The 21959-nt window shown below is 31.8% G+C and overlaps 1 protein-coding gene across 3 annotated transcripts in view; it reads right to left on the bottom strand.

Annotated features, from left to right (window-relative positions):
- Nucleotides 1–21959, bottom strand: part of LRRC7 (leucine rich repeat containing 7) — a 374132-nt gene that overhangs the window by 235541 nt on the left and 116632 nt on the right. For all 3 annotated transcript variants that reach the window (XM_024734618.1, XM_024734620.1, XM_024734619.1), the window contains 3 exons: nt 19159–19237; nt 6620–6709; nt 2769–2825 (listed from right to left, as the gene is read on the bottom strand). In XM_024734618.1, the coding sequence (XP_024590386.1) occupies nt 2769–2825; nt 6620–6709; nt 19159–19237 (226 nt within the window). The remainder of the gene's footprint in view (nt 1–2768; nt 2826–6619; nt 6710–19158; nt 19238–21959) is intronic.

The raw sequence follows: 21959 nt of genomic DNA, 5'->3' as shown, positions 1-21959 counted from the left end.
GGAGCAACCTTATATGATGTGATCGGGGAAAGCCTCCAAGGAGGCACCATTTGAAGAAAGATAGGAATCCTAAGGAAGCTCTAGCCTGAAAAGATTTGAGGTAAGGGAATTCCAGAGAGAAACAGATAGTGCAAAATCTCCAAAATGGGAACAAACTCATTTTTGGACTACCCTTCAAAATTAATTAAGAGGATAATTCTGCTATGAGGACAAATTTTATCATAGAAGTGAAAGGGTTTTTCTTTTTGGTTATCTAGTTTTTTCCAGATATTCAATGTCCTCAATTATTACACACAATCAAGAATGACTGTGTCAATGAGTTTTAAGCAAATGTGTACCTTAGGAAAGGAACAGTGTGAAAAAATTGATAATACTAAATTCTATTTAATAACAGAAAGAATTTGTCCTAGAATCTGCACTTATCAAAATGTCTCTATCAGCTTACTTTAAAGAGACATTTTAATGTATGTTATATCATAATTCTTCACATTTTTACATTTTTCATAGCTTGCCAGGTATTTAGACTTTAAGACAGAAGATGAAAAGAAGAGAAATTCACTGAAGACCTGCTAAAGATTTGACATCTTGTTTGTGTCCATGAGGAAATCATGAGCTATCTCTTCTTGGAGTAATTATTAAAAAGTTAAATTGTTTTTCATAAAACTATCTTTCTTCCTTTATTTTCATTAGAAGTGTAAAAATAAAGGATAGTAGAAAGCTCTCATATATCTCTCTATTACAGGTCTAGATTGGTGATCAGAAGGTACTACATATAATACATAGTAAAAACAGAGTTTATCTTTATTCACAACAGAACTTTCTGCAATTCTCATTTTTATAGACATCAAAACTAGGATAAAGTTCACCATATATATGCATGCCCTTGGTTTTTTTGATTTTTGTCTATAAGGTAAAAAATAAGCATACTAGATTGAAAATAATTTTTCAGATTTTTTAAATGTAAAAACTGTAACAGCTATACAAATTGTACAAATATAACAGTCTACCAAGGAGATCCCATGTCATTTCCACACATCTTTACAAATTTTTTTTAAAAATGCCAAACAAATTTAAATGCATATTATTCTACTTATTTGAATTCTGTTTGATACTGGGCCACTGACTCACAGCCTACAGAATACCCATTCACCAATTATGATCATTGTTACTCATTACTATGAACTGTTCACACATCTATCTCATATAAAGTCCATATTACCCATCTATGGTCAGGCTTTATATTTAAAATTTATATTTTAAAAATACATATTTAAAAATCTGACAACCTGTATCAGATTTATTTTTTATTTCATATCAAAACTGTTATTTAAGAGCAGAGGGGAAAGGATTCTCCTCCACACCATCAATATTTTCTCTTTGACCCAAATGTTCATGTTTAGGTGAAGGAGACAATTGCTCTTTCACCATAGTTTAGTGTGTAATTAGCCTTGTTTTCACTCTACTTTAAATGTAGACATTTAAAATATGGGGGATGGAAATGCATTTGCAGTAGATTAATGCTGAACAAGTAACACTTTCAACCATATTCGCATTTCTGTTTGTGCCCCCAATGTGGAAGAGGTGCCTTCCAAGACTATGCATAGTGCTTTGGCTTAGAGAAAGACCACTCAAAAGTGCAGGGTATCCAGATATGGTGACATTCCTCCTTTTCATTTTCTCTCCTTGTCTTCCACTTATGGAGGAATGAATAGATGTTTTATCTCTATGTATATAATTAAATTAAATCTGTATAATTATTGAAAGCTTTATATTGCCCTGACAGAATTTTCATACATGTCTATGTAACAAAATGTACTTGAGAGTATTGTATTGATATAAAAAAATCAATGAAATTCAGTGTAGTTTTCTTAGAGAAGGGATATAAAAAGAAAAAAATAAAATTAAGTTTTGGTTCAGCAGACGAAAGGTCTCTAAATCCTGCTGATATGTTTCAAAAATTAATCACTGTACTCAATATTTTTCAGCAATACTGCAGGAGGGTTAAAATAGCAACATAGTACTTTCAATATTTTAACTGTAGCATATACAAGTCATAATTATTTATTTGAGTAAAAAAATCCCCACTTTAAATAATTTTTGAGTTTCAAAGGTATTTTTTTCTGTAACAGCACAAAATTCTATCATTAGACATAAATAAGGCAAAGCAGGATGAAACAAGTTTATTAAACTAAACATTGAATAAAATGTTGGAGATTAGTTTTGACATAAAAATATTCTGTATTTTTATGTAAACCAGATTTTAAACAGACTATTAAAAAGGTACAGTTTGAATGTATAAATATAAATTTTCTGCCAAATCATTTTAGGATCTCTAAAAACATTTTAATCATTTTTATGAAATATTTTTGTGTATTTTTGATTTAAAACCTGAAAATTATCTCAAACCATAAATTAACTTGAAATGTTAAACATTCTATTAGGTTGAAACTTTTGAAACTGTTGATTGTTTAGGGGCTATAAAAATGTCAGTTTCTTAAGTTTCAATGCAGTAACTTCCTGGTGTGTATGTTTAAGAAGAATCTTAAATGGACTCTTCCCACCTTCACTTGTAATTACACAGTTTTATAAAGCAGATACATTCTTAATATGAATCCCTTATAATACACTGTACATTTTAGCCTCTAGAAAAAAATTGTAGAAAAATTAACTCAATCATAATGAAAAAGCATAGCCAAGATAAAAATAGCTGTCTTTTTCCTACTAGTGAATAGTCACAATTCAAATTTAGAAAATATTCAGCCACTTACTTTGGTAGAGTTTTCAAGTGATTTTCTCTTAACTCCAATATCCGCAATTTGGCAAGTCTGTAGAAATAAATTTAAAAATTGCTCTTAATATTTCTCTATAAAATAATATTCTTATGGTAAAGTAAACTGTTACTTTATTATCCAAACAACTATGTCCAAACATTACATACCATGGTTACAGATTTTTAAGAATTATGCAAATTGGTTATGAGTAGGGTTGCATCAACATTGGAGAATAACAAATATCCCTTTCCTAAAAATGAAGTTCTTTCAAAGATATCATTGAGACCAAGTCATCTAAATCTCCTATATTTTATAAAATTATATTCACTGTTGTTTGATTGTATGCATTCAACAGATTATTGAATATCTACTAAATACTAGATGCTGCATTCACTGAAACATGGTGATACTTCCCCTTAAGAGACAATAAATGAATTTTTAACACAAATAATATAGCATAGTGGTTAAAAGCTTGAGCTTTGTGATCAGACAGATCTGGGTAATATTCAGACTCTTTCATATCCTATCTGTTTTTTGCCGTGTGACACTGGGCAAATTAATTAACTCCTCATAACTCCAGTTTCCTCATCTATAATGAGTATGTGATAATAGTACAAAATTTATAGGGTTTTGAATATTAAATGATGTCACACATGTAAAGCATAATGCCTGGCATACCATAAGTTTTAGTATGTGTTAAGTTATTACTATTCTTTAATTGAAAAATGGGAAAAGTGCTATAATATACCATATTTAATTGACTCTGAGATTAACATCTGAACATTTCAAGTGGATGCACATTTAAAAATATATAGTATCATCTATCGTATGACAGTACTGGAGTTGGGATAATCTTGTGAAGGGGATGAGAACTTTTCACAGTTTCTGTTGCTTGCATAACATTTGTAATTAGAAATGTATTTCACATTTAAGTATTTGTTAGTGTTTGCAATCTGGGACATGCTATTGTTAATAATGCCTATACTGAGCTTTAAAATGTACTCAGTTGAGGCTACTTTAGGACAAATATTAATTGAATTATCCAAATCCTTAGTGATGTGGGAATATTTCACTATTTGAAATATACAATTCACCTACAAGGTCCCATATTTACTGTGCTTTTAGATATTCAACTAGTTCTCTTCTCCTTTCCTTTGTGTTTTGAGTTCTACCAAATTTCCAATTTAATTTTAATCTTATAACTCATTCTTTATTTGAAATAAAGTAATTTAGTTCTTCAGAGCATGGGTATATCACTAGTTAAAGAAGTTTCTTAAACATTTATATATCTCAAATCTTCATATTGGTACTGTTGCAGTAATATTTTACGACTTAGTTTGGCCTTTAGGGACACTAAATCTCAGGTTTTGGAAAGTATCTTAAAACATTCTTTGTTAAATTATCCAGCTGAAAGTTATAGAGCTTTTTAGATTACAATAATAAAATAGAGCATTTTTTTGGCAGACAATTCACATAAAATTGAATTCTAATTTCTAAGTGGTTTGGGTTTTGATATTATGTTATGTTTGCCCAAATTTCTTCCCCTATATTAGGAATAGTAAAAAAGAACGGACAAAGTGCAAAAGTGTGTCTTAGGGAGATAAACATTTCCTGATTTAATAAACCAAAGGTATATTTGTAGCATTATCATCAGTACCAGAAGGAAAATCTACTTTATGTGGACAAATGGTGTAGTATCAATTCATTTAGAAACGAGGCAAATGCTCTTGAATATCTGTGAATTTTCAGAACTTCCCAAGTGTATGGTATTCGTAGGTATTGTGAAATCATGATTACAAAAGTAAGGGAATTTGGAAAAAACTTTCGAGGTGATTTCTGTATGCAAATGGAGGCTGCTACCTGTTAAGGGACTTCATTATTACACTGGGTTCTTCTTAATGTCATATATTAGCTTCTGCCAACAGATTGGTGTCGAGTTACACTCAGTCAGTTATTTGAACAATTTTAAAGATGATCATTTAGAAAAATGCAGTTAACAATAAACTTAAAATGTCTTAACTTTCAAGATATATCTTTTATATTTAAAATAGCCAAGACATGGAAAGAAAGTTTCCATTGACAGATAAATGGATAAAGAAAATGTGTGCATATATATGTATGCATGTGTGTGTGTGTGTGTGTGTGTGTATATATATATATATATATATATATATATAAAGCCATAAAAAAGAAGAAAATCCTGCCATTTGCAACAACATGGATGGACCTTGAGGGCATTATGCTGAGTAAAATAAGCTGGGCAGAGAAAGACAAATACCGCGTGATCTCACTTACATGTGAAATCTAAAAAGAAAAAAAAAAAACCTCATAGAAAAAGAGATCAGATTTGTGGTTACTAGAGGTGGGGGTGGGGTGGGGGAAACTGGGTGAAGGTAGTCAAAAGACACAACTTTACAATTATAAGATAAATAAGTACTAGGGATATAATGCACAACAGTATTACTATAGTTAACACTGCTGTATGGCACATGGTATATTTGAAAGCTCCTAAGAGAGTAAATTCTAAAAATTTTCATCACAAGGCAAAAAACTTTTTCTTTGTAATTATATGAGGTAATGGATGTTAACTAAATTTATTGTCCTAATCATTTTGTAATAAATTTGTCATTACTATGTTATATACCTTAAACTCATATAGTGCTGTGTCAATTATACCTCAATAAAACTGAAAGAAAAAAATTCACTCTAGAATATCTAGAAAACATTGAAAATATAAAGATGAAAATAAAAATCATCCATAATTTCACTTCCAAGGAAATAGTCTTTTATTTCATGTACATTCATATTAGTATGGAAAACACAGTTTATATATAGCTATGATATGTTTTGAACATAACGTCATAGGAATTAATAGATATTCCTCTAGGCAAGATTATAAATTGCTACATGGTATTGTCATATGGATGTACCATAATATATTCAACCAATCTCCTAGATGGATGTGTGCTTCCATATTTTTCATATTGTAAATAATGATAAACATCCTTGTCCATAAATCCTAGTGTGATACATGATGATATGATACATTTCTAGAAATGAATTACAAAGGCAGTGGTTGTAGATATTTTCAAATATTTTAAAGCACACTGCCCTGCAAGGAGTATATAACATTCTGCAGTTTCATCAGCAGTGTGAGGTTATCTCTTTCCTCATAGTCTATAAATAACTTTACACTTTTTATAACATGCTAGAGCACAAAGGCCCTTTGTTGTCATATTAATTTGTACTATTTTTATTATTTATGATGATAAACATTTTTTGTGTTGCCAATTTGTAATTTATTATGAACTGCCAGTATGTGTCATTTACCCATTTTTTTCTAATGAGAACTTTAACTTCATACTCATTTGTAAGAATTCTTTATAAGTTAAGGATATAATTTATTTTCCATATTCAGTGGAAATATTTTCCTATTTATTGTTTTACCTTAATTTAAAAAATATTTTCTAATATTATTTTATTTTAAAAGCATTTTATGGATTCAAATCTATCCATTTATGATATTTCCTTTTGTTTCTATACTATAAAGGCAGTTTCCAACCCAAGAGTCAAAAATATCCATGTGCATATTTTTCCAGATCATTTCTGATTTTATTTTTTTATATTTAACTCTTTAATTCATCTGGAATTTGATTATTAATGACATGTAAAGACCTAACTTTATTTTTTTGCAAAATGTTTCATTAATTGACATGGTCTCATTTACTGGACAAGAATGAGGGTGTCTTTAATTCCAATGGTCACTTTTGAAGCCTCACCTACTGGTGCTGGTACAGTACTTATCTAAAATGAAAGAAAATTGTATCATTTAAACTTCTTATTCTTACCTTCCAAAATTGGCTGGAAGAAATTCAAGAAAGGCATCATTCAGGTAGAGCTGGGTCAGGTTTAGAAGCTGTGTGAAGCCATCAGGGAGTCTAGAAAGGAGTTAAAGGTTTAGTCATTGCATAGATGTTGCCATAGAAACAGAACAAAAAATATATCTCTAAGGAGAAAAAATAGAAGTGTAATACATTTTCAACTCTCCTTCGGTATCACAGTAATGGAAGAATTTACTGAGCATGTTGTTACAGCTTGAAAATTTTGCCTGTTATTTAAATAAATTGGCATTCACCCACCTCCACACTGCTTTCCTATGCTGAGATTTATGTCATTGCCAAAGTCAGAGACATCATTTCTTACTGTTGCCCTAACCTTATGCACACCAGTGAGATATTTTTATGGAAATTTCAAGTTGTATGACATGTTTTGTAATTTTAAATTTAATGTTCTTTCTCAATAGCATATTCACATATATAGTCAGGCAATGCTATCTACTCATTCAGTTAATCATTAAAATTTGTCTACAGTTTGTGACAATGATGACTAAAGCTGCCCAACATGAAAAGGGAAGGAGTATTTTGTCCCTTTAACTGATAATTTCTTTAATGCAGGACCAACATACATGTACATTATAATTCAAATTGATCCAATTCATGTGCATTGAATAAAAACATTGTCACAGTAATTAAACTGAATCCTAAAGACTTTAAGAAGCATTAAAAGAGTTGAGAAAATATCCTATGGGAAAATCTTACTACTTAGATAAAACAATTATTTGAAATGTTTAAGTAAGTTTTACCAAAAAGATTTAACTCCAGGATTTTTCTTAAAAGGATATTATTTTTTAATAATTAAATTTCTACTTAAAAATTTTAATGTCTTTATCTAGGCTTTAGACAAGACCATGTTCTTTCACAAAATACTTCTAAATACTGTTCATATCTGCTTTCCCCTAAAATTCTCCTTCCTTGAATTTACTGACAAAAATATTTAAAGAGCTGCCTCTACTCACTATTTTTTACTTTACTCCGCAAGCTATTGCTTTCTGGCATCTACCCTAACTCTATTACTGAAACTGCACTCACAAAAGGCTCTTAAGCCCTAATTCCATTAACTTCATTTCATTTCGTAACCCACACTGCCTAGCAACAGTTGCCATCACTGATTGTTCTCTCCTTCTGGACTTCTAATATACTCTTCCTGCTCTCCCCCCTACTCCTGGAAAACTATATCTGAGTTTCATTGCACGGTTTCTCTTCCTCTGACCAATCTTTGGTTATGAAATGTTTTATGTATATAAAAGAGTATAGCAGAACACTCTATACATAAATCACAGCAAGTTCCTTTTTGACCCACCCCCTGGAGAAATGGAGATAAAAACAAAAATAAACAAATGGGATCTAATGAAACTTAAAAGCTTTTGCACAGAAAAGGAAACCATAAACAAGATGAAAAGACAACCCTCAGAATGGGAGAAAATATTTGCAAATGAAGCAACTGACAAAGGATTAACTTCCAAAATTTACAAGCAGCTCATGCAACTCTGTATCAAAGAAACAAACAGCCCAATTCAAAAATGGGCAGAAGACCTAAACAGACATTTCTCCAAAGAAGATATACAGATTGCCAACAAACACACAAAAGAATGCTCAACATCACTAATCATTAGAGAAATGCAAGTTAAAACTACAATGAGGTATCACCTCACACCAGTCAGAATGGCCATCATCAAAAAATCTACAAACAATAAATGCTGGAGAGGGTGTGGAGAAAAGGAAACACTCCTGCACTGTTGGTGGGAATGTAAATTGATACAGCCACTATGGAGAATAGTATGGAGGTTCCTTAAAAAACTAAAAATAAAACTACTATATGACCCAGCAATCCTACCACTGGGCATATACCCTGAGAAAACAATAATTCAAAAAGAGTCATGTACCCCAATGTTCATTGCAGTTCTATTTACAATAGCTAGGACATGGAAGCAACCTAAGTGTTCATCGACAGATGGATGGATAAAGAAGATGTGGCACATATGTACAATGGAATATTACTCAGCCATAAAAGAAACGAAATTGAGTTATTTGTAGTGAGGTGGATGGACCTAGAGTCTGTCATTCAGAGTGAAGTAAGTCGGAAAGAGAAAAACAAATACAGTATGCTAACACATATATATGGAATCTAAAAAAAAAAAAAAAGTTTCTGAAGAACCTTAGGGTTAGGACAGGAATAAAGATGCAGACATAGAGAATGTACTTGAGGACACAGGGAGGGGGAAGGGTAAGCTGGGACAAAGTGAGATAGTGGCATGGACTCATATATACTACCAAGTGTAAAATAGATAGCTAGTGGGAAGCAGCCGCATAGCACAGGGAGATCAGCTCGGTGCTTTGTGACCACCTAGAGGAGTGGGATAGGGAGGGAGGGTGGGAGGGAAATGCAAGAGGGAGGAGATATGGGGATATATGTATATGTATAGCTGATTCACTTTGTTATAAAGCAGAAACTAGCACACCATTGTAAAGCAATTACACTCCAATAAAGATGTTAAAAAAAATAAAAGAGTATATATGTACCACAGTATAATTTAATAAATAGAATCGGTACCTTTAACACCCTCTAGGTGTCCCTCCCTGACTACATCTATTTGCTCCACAAATTCCTGAATGATGTTTACTTTTCTGCTTTTTAAGGAGTTTTACCACACCTATTTAAATCCCTAAAAAAAGAAAAAAAGTCACATGGTTTTGCATGTTTTTGAACATTATATAAATCAAATCATACTATGAATATTTTTCTGAGACTTTTAATAATTCATATTATTAAATAATTCACTGATTAGTTAAATGAAATTCATTCATTTTGATGTAGATGACTGATCACCATAGCATAGTATTCCATTGTATGAATATACCACTATTTATTTATCATTCTCTATCTAATTGAACATTACAGCTGGTTCTAGTTTTTTGTTTGTATTTCTGTTATATGTTCTTTTTATTTTTACCATATATTCTGGTGTACAAGAGTTTACTTAAGTTATATTGCTGGTTACAAGAGATTAATGTCCCTATGAATAGGTCTCAGCTAATGACTAGAAGGAGTATAAATACCTCAGCTCCCTCACCCATTGTGCTTAACAAGTCTGTGATATATGTTTAAACTGTTTCCCAGTGTTTCCCACAAAGATTAAGGTCCAGTGGTCCATACTAGTAAATAGCTTGATAACATATCTTTAACTGGTATTTTCTTAGATTATTTTGTAAATATATTGCTTGAATTACTTTCTAAACTTTTCTGCTGGGGGACCCAAACTAAACACAATTAATATTTGTATAACAATTTGGTAGGAATTCTTTATACACTCTTAAGACGCTGATCTTATATGTATTAGTTTTGCTACAAATATCTTGGTTCAATTTGTATCTTGGAGTTGGATTGTTTGTATCTGGCTTCATAGAGGATGTTTCCATAAATTTGCTCCCAAAGGGAGGTAGGATTCATAAAAACAGAAAAGAGAGAGAAAGGAGGCAGGGGAGGAGTGAGAGGTTCTATAACATAGAGGTAAGAATTCACCTGAGATGGGTGACAAAGAGAAGATGAGTTCTAGAGGGAATACTTTATGTATAAGAGTATTAGAAATTAAGATTTGAGAATATTAGTAGGGAACAGGATTTATAGTATACTTAATGCTTGAGGCAAAGTTTTGGACTTTATCCTATAAGATTAAAAAGAATTTATTGTAGATCTTTGTTTTTCTCTATTTTTTGCTTTCTATAATACATTAGAGCTCATATCCTGATAGTAAAATAGTTTTTATGATAATGGCACAGATGTCCAATAGATTACAATTCAATTTAACTACTATCTTACTTTGATGTCCTTTTGGTTTCTATAGTCATTTGAGAAAAGAAATCATTTATGACTTTTCAAAAAAGAAGATTAAAATGTGTAAAATGAGAAGAATGTTAAAACTTTTTATCTAATAATTTATTTTAACATTGTAACTATTAATAAATAAAAATCCTTTTAAAACACCAATTTTCTAGTTATAGGGACAGTTTGAACTACTCAGCTTACCTTAATCTATTTTTCCACACATGTATGCACTACATGGTATTACATTGTACTACTTCTTTTGATGAAAAATATATTTCTTTAGGCTGCTTCTCTGGCAAAGTTTATCGTGTAAGAAAATCTGGCTCTTACATAGAACACTTCTCTAAGGATTTAAGAATTGACTACACTGGGCAGATTCCAATTGCAAAATTGGACTGCCAAAAATAAGTTATATGAAAAAACCAGAATACAAAGTAAGACAGTTGTTTCAGTCTGCTTATAAACAAAGATGTGTTGACATTGTATATCGAATCTTTCTTTTCTAAAAATGTAGAATTAAAAGGTATATTTATACAGTATGTCTTGTTTAATAGCATGTGTATTTTTTATTTCAATTTACTTAAATAAGAATTTGTTGAATGGTTACTCTGCACTGAGATTCAAAATTAATGCTTTCTTCCTCATCTTCCCCACAGCATTATATTCATAGGTTTAGCAAAATGCTTATAACAATTATATTTTATACAAGTTTTGGGAATTTTTTATTCCTGGAATAGATTATACATTCTTTGAGGACAAGGAATTTTTTTAATCTCCGCAATAATCTAGTATTGTATTTTGAAAACATATTATTTGAAAATATATATTCAGTAGGTCTGCTAAACAGATATTCAACTTTATTCATTATTAATTTTATGGTATGATTTTGTAGCTTTAATAGTGACAGTGGTCCCACTTGTCAACATCACAACTTCCAGAGGAACATACAAGGACCTGCAAGGAAGAATATATTCCTTAGCAAGCTAGATAAACTCAATGAATATGAAAGTCATGGGCTGTCTTTATCCTCCTCCAAGATACTCAATGAAATCCAACATTTTACACTAAGTAAGGGAACTCTAATGAAAGGTTTTCACATTCCTAAAGGCTTTCACATTCCTAAAGTAACTGTGGTTTTCCACATTTGACTGATTTATTAAAAAATTCAAAGTATTTTTAAAAATATATACTGGTAAACAATTCTCTCTCTAAGGAAACATTTTCATTTTATTAATGGCTGAAATTAAAAGTGGAGAAAAGGGAACATTCTTACACTGTTGGTGGGAATGTAAATTGGTACAGCCACTAAGGAGAACAGTATGGAGGTTCCTTAAAAAACTAAAAATAGAACTACCATATGACCCAGCGATTCCACTACTGGGCATATACCCAGAGAAAACCAGAATTTGAAAAGATACATGCACCCCAATGTTCATTTCAGCACTATTTATGATAGCCAGGAGATAGAAGCAACCTAAATGCCCATCAACAGAGGAATGGATAGAGGAGTGGTACATATATACAATGGAATATTACTCGGCCACAAAAAATAACAAAATAATGCCATGTGAAGCAATATGGATGGACCTAGAGATTGTCATACTGAGTAAAGTAAGTCAGACACAGAAAGACAAGTATCACATGATATCGCTTACATGTGGAAACTGAAAAAAAGGGTACAAATGGATTTATTTACAAAATGTAAGTAGAGTCACAGAGGTAGAAAACAAACTTATGGTTACCAGGGGATAAGGTGGGGGGAGGGATAAATTGGGAGATTGGGATTGACATATACACACTACTAAATATAAAATAGCTAACTAATAAGAACCTGCTGTACAGCACAGGGAACTCTACCCAATAGTCTGTAATGGCCGATATGGGAAAAGTATCTAAAAAAAAAAGAGGGGATATAGGTATATGTATAACTGATTCACTTTGCTGTACACCTGAAACTAACACAAACTGTAAATCAACTATACTCCAATAAAATTTTTTTAATTAGCATATTCAAATTGCAATAAAGAAAGCACAGTAGAATCAGACACCTAAAATATTTAGTGCTTGAACACATGGGCATTGATGTCAGAAGACCTAAGTTTGAATCACAGTTCTTTCAATTACTTATCTATGTAACTTTTACAGATCACTTAATCTTTGTAAGACTCAGTTTCCTTCTTTATAAAATGATCATACTAATATCCACTTCCAGAGTTGCTCCAATGAGTAAATGATTACCCACCCCATATTAAGAACTCACTAAACTGGAGCAATTTTATTACTTTTCCTTGGTATTGTTTTTATTCTGATCTTTCAAAATTAACTAGAATACTAATTTAAATACTTTTATCAGTGCTAATTTTATTGTTGGAATAGGCAGATTAAGATTGGCTGCAGACATCCTTGTTTCAACATTTTTCTTTTCTAATTGCATTTACTTTAGAAGTTTAATGAAAACATATTACAGGCATTTGACCTCCATTAGAACAGTTAAACAAAATTAAAATACAGGTGATATAAGTTTTGATTAAGGAGCCAATGTCAAATCTCCTACTCTAATTGGAAAGATATTTTACATCTAAATATTTTAATTTATAACCTTAAAGTTATAAAATTAACCTAACATTATCAGAGAACATTTAGAAAATAAAGAGAAAAGTAAAATGTTGCTCATAATTCCACCTCCTTAACACAACTATTATTACCATTTCATGTATTTAATTTTGATCTAATTTCCAATTAATTATTTTAACATCACTGCAAACTTGTATCATGATTTCTCCCTTTACTTTGTAATTATATTTCAATTTTGCTGTATAACCAGAGTGACTACATAATCTATCATTCAAACTAGGACACTTTGGAGTGTTAAAAGGGAACTATTATTAATCATGCCACATCAAGAGGTATAAACTGGGATGACTTGAGCAAACAGAGACATATGATCACGCTATAAATAATCTTTATAACCATCCAGTAGATGTACCATAATTTATTAGCGATTTCCTTATTGTTGAGCATTAAGAATGTACAGATTTTTCAAATTGTATCTTTTAATTTAAACCAAAATCAAAATGTTTCTTCAGGATTTGTGAAATATAATAAAAGGAGCCCAGGAATTTAAATACTATCTTTATGCATTTCCATATGTAAAAATTTACATAGGTAATATTTATCTACTTCATAATTGCCGTGAAGATGAAAATGAAATAATCTAAAAGCCTGAGACATTCTAGGTTCTCAATAAATGTTGGTCCTTACTTTCTCATTGAGAAGTTGTTATTTCAATTTTATTGTAATAATTTTCACCAGTGACTTGGTTAAGGCATTCAGACTATACTATAAAGTTCACATCTAAAACTAAAACTAGTACGCTAACACTTAAAACTATAATTTTCATATTCTAGAGTTTTCATGACTTAACTACTTTGTAGATTTCTTGTATCTAAGAAGATAAACAGAAAAGCTATAAAGAAAAGTAAATGAAACCTAAGTCTATTTTTTAATAGAGTAAATTGATAATCTCTGGTATAACTGATCAAGTAAGAAAAGAAAGAAGAGAAAAATTATTGATACCAGGAATGAAACAGAGAGCATCACTAGAGATATTATAGATATTAAAGGGCTAATAAAAAAAATTATGAAAAATGAGGTACCAATAAGTTTGAAAACATATGAAATGTACACATTCCTAAAAAACACAAGCTACCAGAAATCACTCAAGAAAAAATAGGCAACTTGAATAATACTATACAGGAAAAAAATTTCAGACTAATATGCCTCATGAATATAGAGGGGAAAATCCTTACAAAATATCAAATCAAAGGCATTAATTTATAAAAAGTGTTATACTTCATGACCAGGTAGGGTTTATTTATATCATCATGTCAATAGATATTTTTTTAAGAAAAACTTTGACAAAATTCAACGTCTATTGACAGGGAAAAGTCTCAGCAAAACAGATTTCAAAGATTTGGCAGATTCTAAGGTGGACCCCATAATCTTTGCTTTCAGATGTTCATGCCCTTGTAAAATCTTCTCTTCTTGAGTATTGGTAGGACTTGTGACTTGTTTCTAATCAATGAAATGTGGCAAATAGGATATGATGTCATTCTCATAACTATATTACATTATGTGACTCCATCTTGCTATGATACTCACCCTACTCTGCTGTTGGCCTCGAAGAAACAAGATGCTATGTTGTGAACTGCCTATGGAGAGGGTCACCTGGCTGGGAACTGCACCAGCCTTTAGGAGGCAAAAGTGGCCTCTAGCTGTCAGCCAGCAAAATGCTGGGGCTCACAGGTTTATAACAGCAAGAAAATGAATTCTGCCAATAACTTGAATGAGCTTGAAAATGTATTTCTCTCCAGTTGAGCCTCCAGATGAGACTGCAGTTTGATCCCTTAATGGTAGCCTGGTGAAACTCTCAAACAGGGAACCCAGCTACAGCATGACCAGATTTCTGACCCACAGAAACTTAGAGATAGTAAATATATGTTGTTGTAAGCCACAAAGTATGTGGTAATTTCTTACACAGCATTATAAAACTAACACAGATTTTGGTATCTGGTATTGGGATTCTGCTGCAATAAATTCCTAAAAAATGTGGAGTGGCTTTGGAACCAAGAAGTGGTTGAAGAGCATCATAGAGAAAGCCTTGATTTTCTTGAAAAGTTTGAAAGTAGAAATCTAAACTCTGACAGCCCTGCTGGTAAAAGCTCAAAAGGAAGTGAGAAATGTATTATTTTAAACTCCCTCAGCCTGATAAAGGGAATGTATTTAAAAAAAGTAACAATCATATATAATGGTGAAAGTCTGAATGCTTTCTCCCTAAGATTGGGAACAAGGCAATAATATCTGTTTTCACCTCTTCTATTCAACATTATACAGGAGGTCCTAACCAGGTCAATAAGGCTAAATAAATAAATAAAAGAAGTACAGATTGAAAAGGATGAAATAAAACTGTCTTTATTCACAGGTGACATGATAGTCTACATAGAAAATCACATCCCTTCCCCCACAAAGCTACAAAGTATTTACTAGTACTAATAAGTGAATCTAATAAAGTTGCAGGATATAAGGTCAATATACAATGAGCAATTATATTTCTATGATAGAAAAATTATTTGTAATTGTCCCCAAAACATGAAATACTTGGAATAAGATGAATAAAACTTGCACAATATTTGTAAACTTAAATCTACAAAACATTGATAAAAATTTTTAAAAGATCTAAATAAGTATAGAGATATATTATGTTCAGAAAAAGGAATACTCAATATTTTTGACATGTCAATTCTGCCGAAATTGGTCTACAGATTCAATAAATCCTTATCAAAATTCCATATTTTTTAGCAAGCTGATTATAAAAATTATATGGAAAAGCAAAGGGCACAGAAGAGCCCAAATAATTTTGATAAAGAAGAACTAAGTTGAAGGACTCACATCCCCTGACTGTGTGAATTACTACAAAGCTACAGTAATTAAGATAGTATAAAACTGGTGTTAGGAGAGGCATATAGATTAACATAAAAAATAGAGAATTCAGAAATGGATCCAAACACATATGATCAATTGATTTACAAAATAGGTACTCTGATAATTTTATAAAGAAAGGATAGGGCTTCCCTGGTGGCGCAGTGGTTGACAGCCCGCCTGCCGATGCAGGGGACACAGGTTTCCCAAAAAAAAAAAAAAAAAGGTAATCTTGGAACTGGAACAGTTGGATATCTATATGCAATAAATAAATAAAAGAGAGGACCACAACCCTCACACCTTACATATATTTACAAAAATCAACTTTAAATGGATCATAGACCTAAATGTAAAACCAAAACTACAAAAGTTCCAGAGGAAAGCATAGAGGAAAATCTTTATGACTATGAATTTAGTAATGATCTCCTAGACAGGGACAAGAAGAATAAACCATAAAAAAATTATAAATAGGGCTTCATGAAAATGAAAATCTTTTTATATTTGAAAGTCACTATTTAGGAAGTGAAAAGATAAGTCATAAGAGCAAACAAATATCTGATTTTTAGCCAGAATTTATAAAGAATTCATATAATTCAATAATAAAAAGACAAGTCAATAAATATGAACAAAAAATCTGAACTTTTAACAAAGAAGCAATACAGATTGTAAATAAATACAAGGAAAGATTCTAATTTGACATTTAAACTATAAATTAAAACTACAATGAGATATGACAATGAGATACTATATCTACTAGACTGGCTAAAATAGAAAAAAAAAACTGACAGTACCAAATGCTGACAATAATGAGGAACAATGGAAACTCAGATTGCTGCTTGGAATGCACAATGAAATAGTTATTTTGGAAAACAGTTTGGAAATTTCTTAGAAGGTTATGCATACATGTACCATACTACAAAGAAAACTACTCCTAGGTGTTTACCCAACAGAAGTGAAAACAGATGCTTACACAAACACCTGTACAGAAAGGTTTATACCCACTTTATTCTTAATAGCCCCAAACTGGAAACAACTTAAAAGTCTATCAACTGAGGAAGAGATAAACAAATTGTGTTATATTCATACAATGGAATTCTACCTAGAAATAAATGGGAATGTAATACCAATTCTTGAAATGGCAGGAATAAACCTCAAAATCAGTGTTAAGAAAGAAACCACAAAGTATGACACCATTTATATGATATTTTGGAAAAGGCAAAACCATGGGGACAGAAATCAGATCAATGGATGACTGGGCTGAGGGAACTTTTTGGGATGATGGAAATAGTCTATATATTAATGATTATGGTGATTCCGTAACTATATACATTTGTCAAAATTCACTGAGCCATACACCTAAAAGAGTGAATTTTACTGTATGTGAGTTATTGGGTTGGCCAAAAAGTTTGTTTGGGTTTTTCCATACATCTTAGGGAAAAATCCAAATGAACTTTTTGGCCAACCCAATATATCTTAAAAAAAAAACCGCTGACTTTAAAATTGATATACTATTTAAATTGACTTTTTTTTGAGTAATATTTTAATGAATTCCCAAACTTTCTTTTAGTGTTAGATATTTTTTGATGAAATCAGTTATATTCATTTATCTTTTAAAAAGTTAAATATATGAAAAGAATCCAGAAGCATAGCCAATAAAACTATAGATTTTAAGCTTTTTAATATGTAATTTATCATCTGACTTCTACTCTCAAAGACCTGACCACGATTCCTAAATACAATGAGCTATTAGAATTAAAGAGCTAGAAATCAAAATAATTCATCATCTGCCCTGGATTATGACTTAAGTCAAGGACGTGTCTATAGTCCTGTTGTGATAAGTTAGCAATATTTATTTCTTTTATGAGAAAGTTGCATTTTGGTCTAAGTGTTTTGGAGAATACTTTTCACGTTTTTCTTTCCCCTCACCATATTCTACATTTGAGGTAGAATATGGTTTATTCAAACATAGCTTATTCCTTGATGTTCCACACTTTCTACTAAAGGCCTCAAATTATTTCACAAACCATTCACTGTAAAGAGCCTCATCTAAACTTCTACCTCATTCTTTTACATTCTATTTCATTTCTAGTTTCACCTACATCCTCTTCTCATGATCCACAGAGAAACCATCCTCACTACTCCCTCTCCTCAACCCTATTGGTGAAAATTTTCCCTTTAAATTCCTTTTGATAAACTTCCTTTTGTCTTTTACTGGAAACAATAGATTCATTCAATGCCTTTCCTATGAACTTCAGTTTCTCCCAGTCTCCCCATCTTCATGTGGACAAAGGACTGAGGGATTTTGCTCAAATCCTGTCAGTTTTTGTATTATTAAAGTGCCAGTTTTACTTTGCAACTCATTATCTGCATCCCAATAACATTGATTAACTTCATCTACTTCCAAATGTTACTACAACTTTCAGTAGACTTTCTAGATTTTACATCCACTTCCACAGATAAGTGACTTTAACATTCAGGTCCAGGGCTTATCCAATCCATTCACTTCATGGTTTCTTGACCTATTTGATTCCACAATACACACTATCACTATGGCATATCATAATTTGAAACATGGTCACATGCTGGGTTTCACTTTCCCTTGGCATTTCTCTATTAACAGATCATGACACACAAATACCCTATTTCGGATCACAGTATTTTTACCATCCATGTCTTCCATTAGGCTATCCTCACAGAATTGTCTTTTTACTCTTCCTGTGATATCTGGTGCCTAAATACAGTACTCCCTTTTTCTGATCATACTTAATTCATTTTCCACCTTGAATCACATGACAGCTATTTGCATGCACCTTATACACTTGCATTCTCTTGAACTTTCATCAGAACCTTGATGCTAATTTTCCAGCATGACCATAACTAATAACTGTTTTCTTAGTTTTGGCGCTCTTCCATGGAATGTTGCTTGAGAACCACAAAAAATGATGACACGGTTTCCTTCAAAGTAATGCCATCTTGTGTCAATTAGGTCTTCATTGTTACTCAGCAATGCTTTTACTCATCTTTTATTGAACTATCCTGATTTGATTATTCCTTTCCCATCATTCTATTAAATTGAATTTTAAATACAGCATTTAAAATTCATTTACTATGTGAGTTTCCTTTATCTTGGTACATTATTATCCAATGGAAATATAAAGATAAATAAAATGTAATCACTCATACTCACTTAGAAATGGGATTGACACTGGCTTCAATAATTGTTAAACACTTACAGCACTTTATGTTTTCTGGAAATTCTTGTACACCTAAAATTAAGAAAATAGTACATAAAATATACTAAACAATAGTTTTAATATTAAGAATAATTAATTAAATACACAGTGTAAACACCATATGGGTAATCACATGTAAGAATAATAACTTATTAATATAATACATTAGTGTTATATAATATACATACATTAAAAATATGAGTGTTAAATAATATTTTATGATAGTAATAATTGGAAATTAGATATAAAATTGAGGACAGTTTAGCATAGGATATACCTTGGCTGTTTACTAATCTAAAGAAATAAAAATAGTTGGGATTATTTAGTTATTATAGTGCTGCTACAAAAGAAAGGGGAAATCAGCAGATATAAGAAAACAGAAAATACAATCTTTACTCCCTTCATTTTGTAAGATTGAGAAGATTGAACATGTACAATGTAAAGATACCTAAGGAGAATTCACAAAACCAATAGATATTCCCAAACTATTAAGAAGCTCTAACACATTTTGTGCACCTCTTTCTTGTTGGCACAGAGTGCAGCTCTACATCTGCCTGAAAGGGTGACAAGGTGAGCAATCCTTCCTGGGATCCTCTCTGGAGTCTCTGAGGTAGCCAGCCTGGCTGACTGCCCTTGGAGAACTGCTCATCTGCTGTCACAGCTGTGCTGTTGGCTTTGTGACAGAAAAACACAAGTTTTTCTTACTGGAAATCAGTAAGCCAAAACCCAATCCATAAATTAGGATTTTATTCAGAGGAATAAAAGATGTGGAGGATGCTTCAATCCATTGATACAAATGAATTAAATATATAGTTGGCCCTCCATATCCACAAGTTCCACATCCACAGATTCAACAAAGCGCAGGTAGAAAATATTAAAAAAACAAAACAAAACTCAGAAAGTTCCAGAAAGCAAAACTTGAATTTGCTACACACTGGCAACTATTAGCATAGCATTTGCATTTCATTAAGTATTATAAATAATCTAGAGGTGATTTAAAGTATACAGATGGGTGTGCATAGGTTATATGTAAATACTACACCATTTTATATAAGGGACTTGAGCACCTGTGGATTTTGGTATTTGCAGGGAACCAACCAAGTTTGGTATTTTCTGGAACCTGGAACCAATCTCCCACAGATACTGCGGGATGATTGAAATAAGCCCTACAGAAATTAGAAGGGAAAACAGCTATATGAAGCCATTCCTATATCCCTGCAGTACTGCTTGCTCTCAATTTTTGAAACTATTGTTAAGCATTTAAAAAAATGTCTATGAAGTACTAGTACTGCCAAGTACTTCATATATGACAGAAGGATAAGGAACACTTTGTGGTAGGATTTAGTTGAACTTTTTGATGATAGATAATCAAGAAAGAAAATCCTCCACCTTCTTAGATTCTGTTGACCTAGACCACCATGTCCACAGGATTTGAAGGTCCAGAGAAGCAGCAGGAGGAGAGCCAAACCAAACAAGTCATTTACCAATGCAAAGTGAGGGTATGAAAGATGGTGTGGAGGCATTTCTCATGCCACTTCTCTCTATGTGAAGATTCACCAGAAACTGTGCTGTCCTAAAATTATTGCTGAAGGATTTTGCCTTCTTAATAAAAACCTAAGGAAGTTTAGGAGCACCATTACGTATGAATTGAATGAGAAAAACAATTACCCTTTTTGGAAAGGTCATAACACCTAGAGCTGCCCTTATTAACTAGAGGTTAACAAAATGGCACAGAAGTCAATAACATAACCCTTAGCTATCCTCAACTTTTCCCCTGAGCATTCATAGTCACTTCGGATATCTGCAACCAACAGGAGTATAAGTCTTTTACTTTTCTCCCTTTAGCTTTTTCTGCACGGTTACCAATCTGGGCTCATTACAAACCAGTGTGCCTGATGCCTTATCTTCACAGGTGCCTGCCTTAGGATGATATTTCCTGAAATTATGTGTAAACCAAGACATGGAAGGAGAAGCAAATTAAAGTACGATTTTAAAGAAAAGACTGTAGTGTATCTCTTTATCTTCTGCTGAAAATGGAATTCCCTGCTGTGGTGAAAATGCTACCACATTATTTGTTAAAAGAAAAAACAACTCATATTATGTTGTTTACAGTTAAACTTAAAATTGTTCAGAGCAGAGTCCATTGGATTAAAATGGAATCCCAACGTTATAATTTACCATTTGGGTAACCCTAGGCAAGTCATTTAAATGTTCGATGTCTTAGTTTCCTACTCTGAAATATGATTATTATATAAATGGTTTCATCAGAGAGTTGCAGAGAGGATTGATGGAGATAAAGCAAGTAAAGTAATTGGCACAAAGTGCTGAATATCTGTTATCTATAATTATTAGAAACAAATAGAAGCAGAGGGTGTCCGTCAACAAAGGAACCAACAATCATGTCGAGATGAGCTGGCTAGTAAAACTTGTAAAATTTATCTACCTAAGAGAACAACAAAGAGGTAGGAATTAGTGTGCTGAAAAGAATATCTCAATATCTTATCAATATAATAGCTGCAATAAATGCTCTTGCAGATGGGAAGTAAATAATAAACATATTTATAAATAAATATTTGTATGTTATAATGTAAACATATCTAACTAGTCTATGCTGAGCAATATTTTTGTATTTTTGTAGAGGTTTTTATAGCTGCTTAATTTGCTTATGAAAGTCAGAACACATTTGGAAAAATAGGTTGCCAGGGGAACTTTACCATATATACTAATATATGGACCTTAGATTTTAGGAAAAGTT

This window comes from Neophocaena asiaeorientalis, unplaced genomic scaffold (genome assembly GCF_003031525.2).
Source record: "Neophocaena asiaeorientalis asiaeorientalis breed wild unplaced genomic scaffold, Neophocaena_asiaeorientalis_V1.1 scaffold15, whole genome shotgun sequence".
Taxonomy (NCBI): Eukaryota; Metazoa; Chordata; class Mammalia; order Artiodactyla; family Phocoenidae; genus Neophocaena; species Neophocaena asiaeorientalis.
The sequence above is the reverse complement of the archived record's forward strand: the minus strand, read 5'-3'. Positions and strand labels throughout refer to the sequence as shown.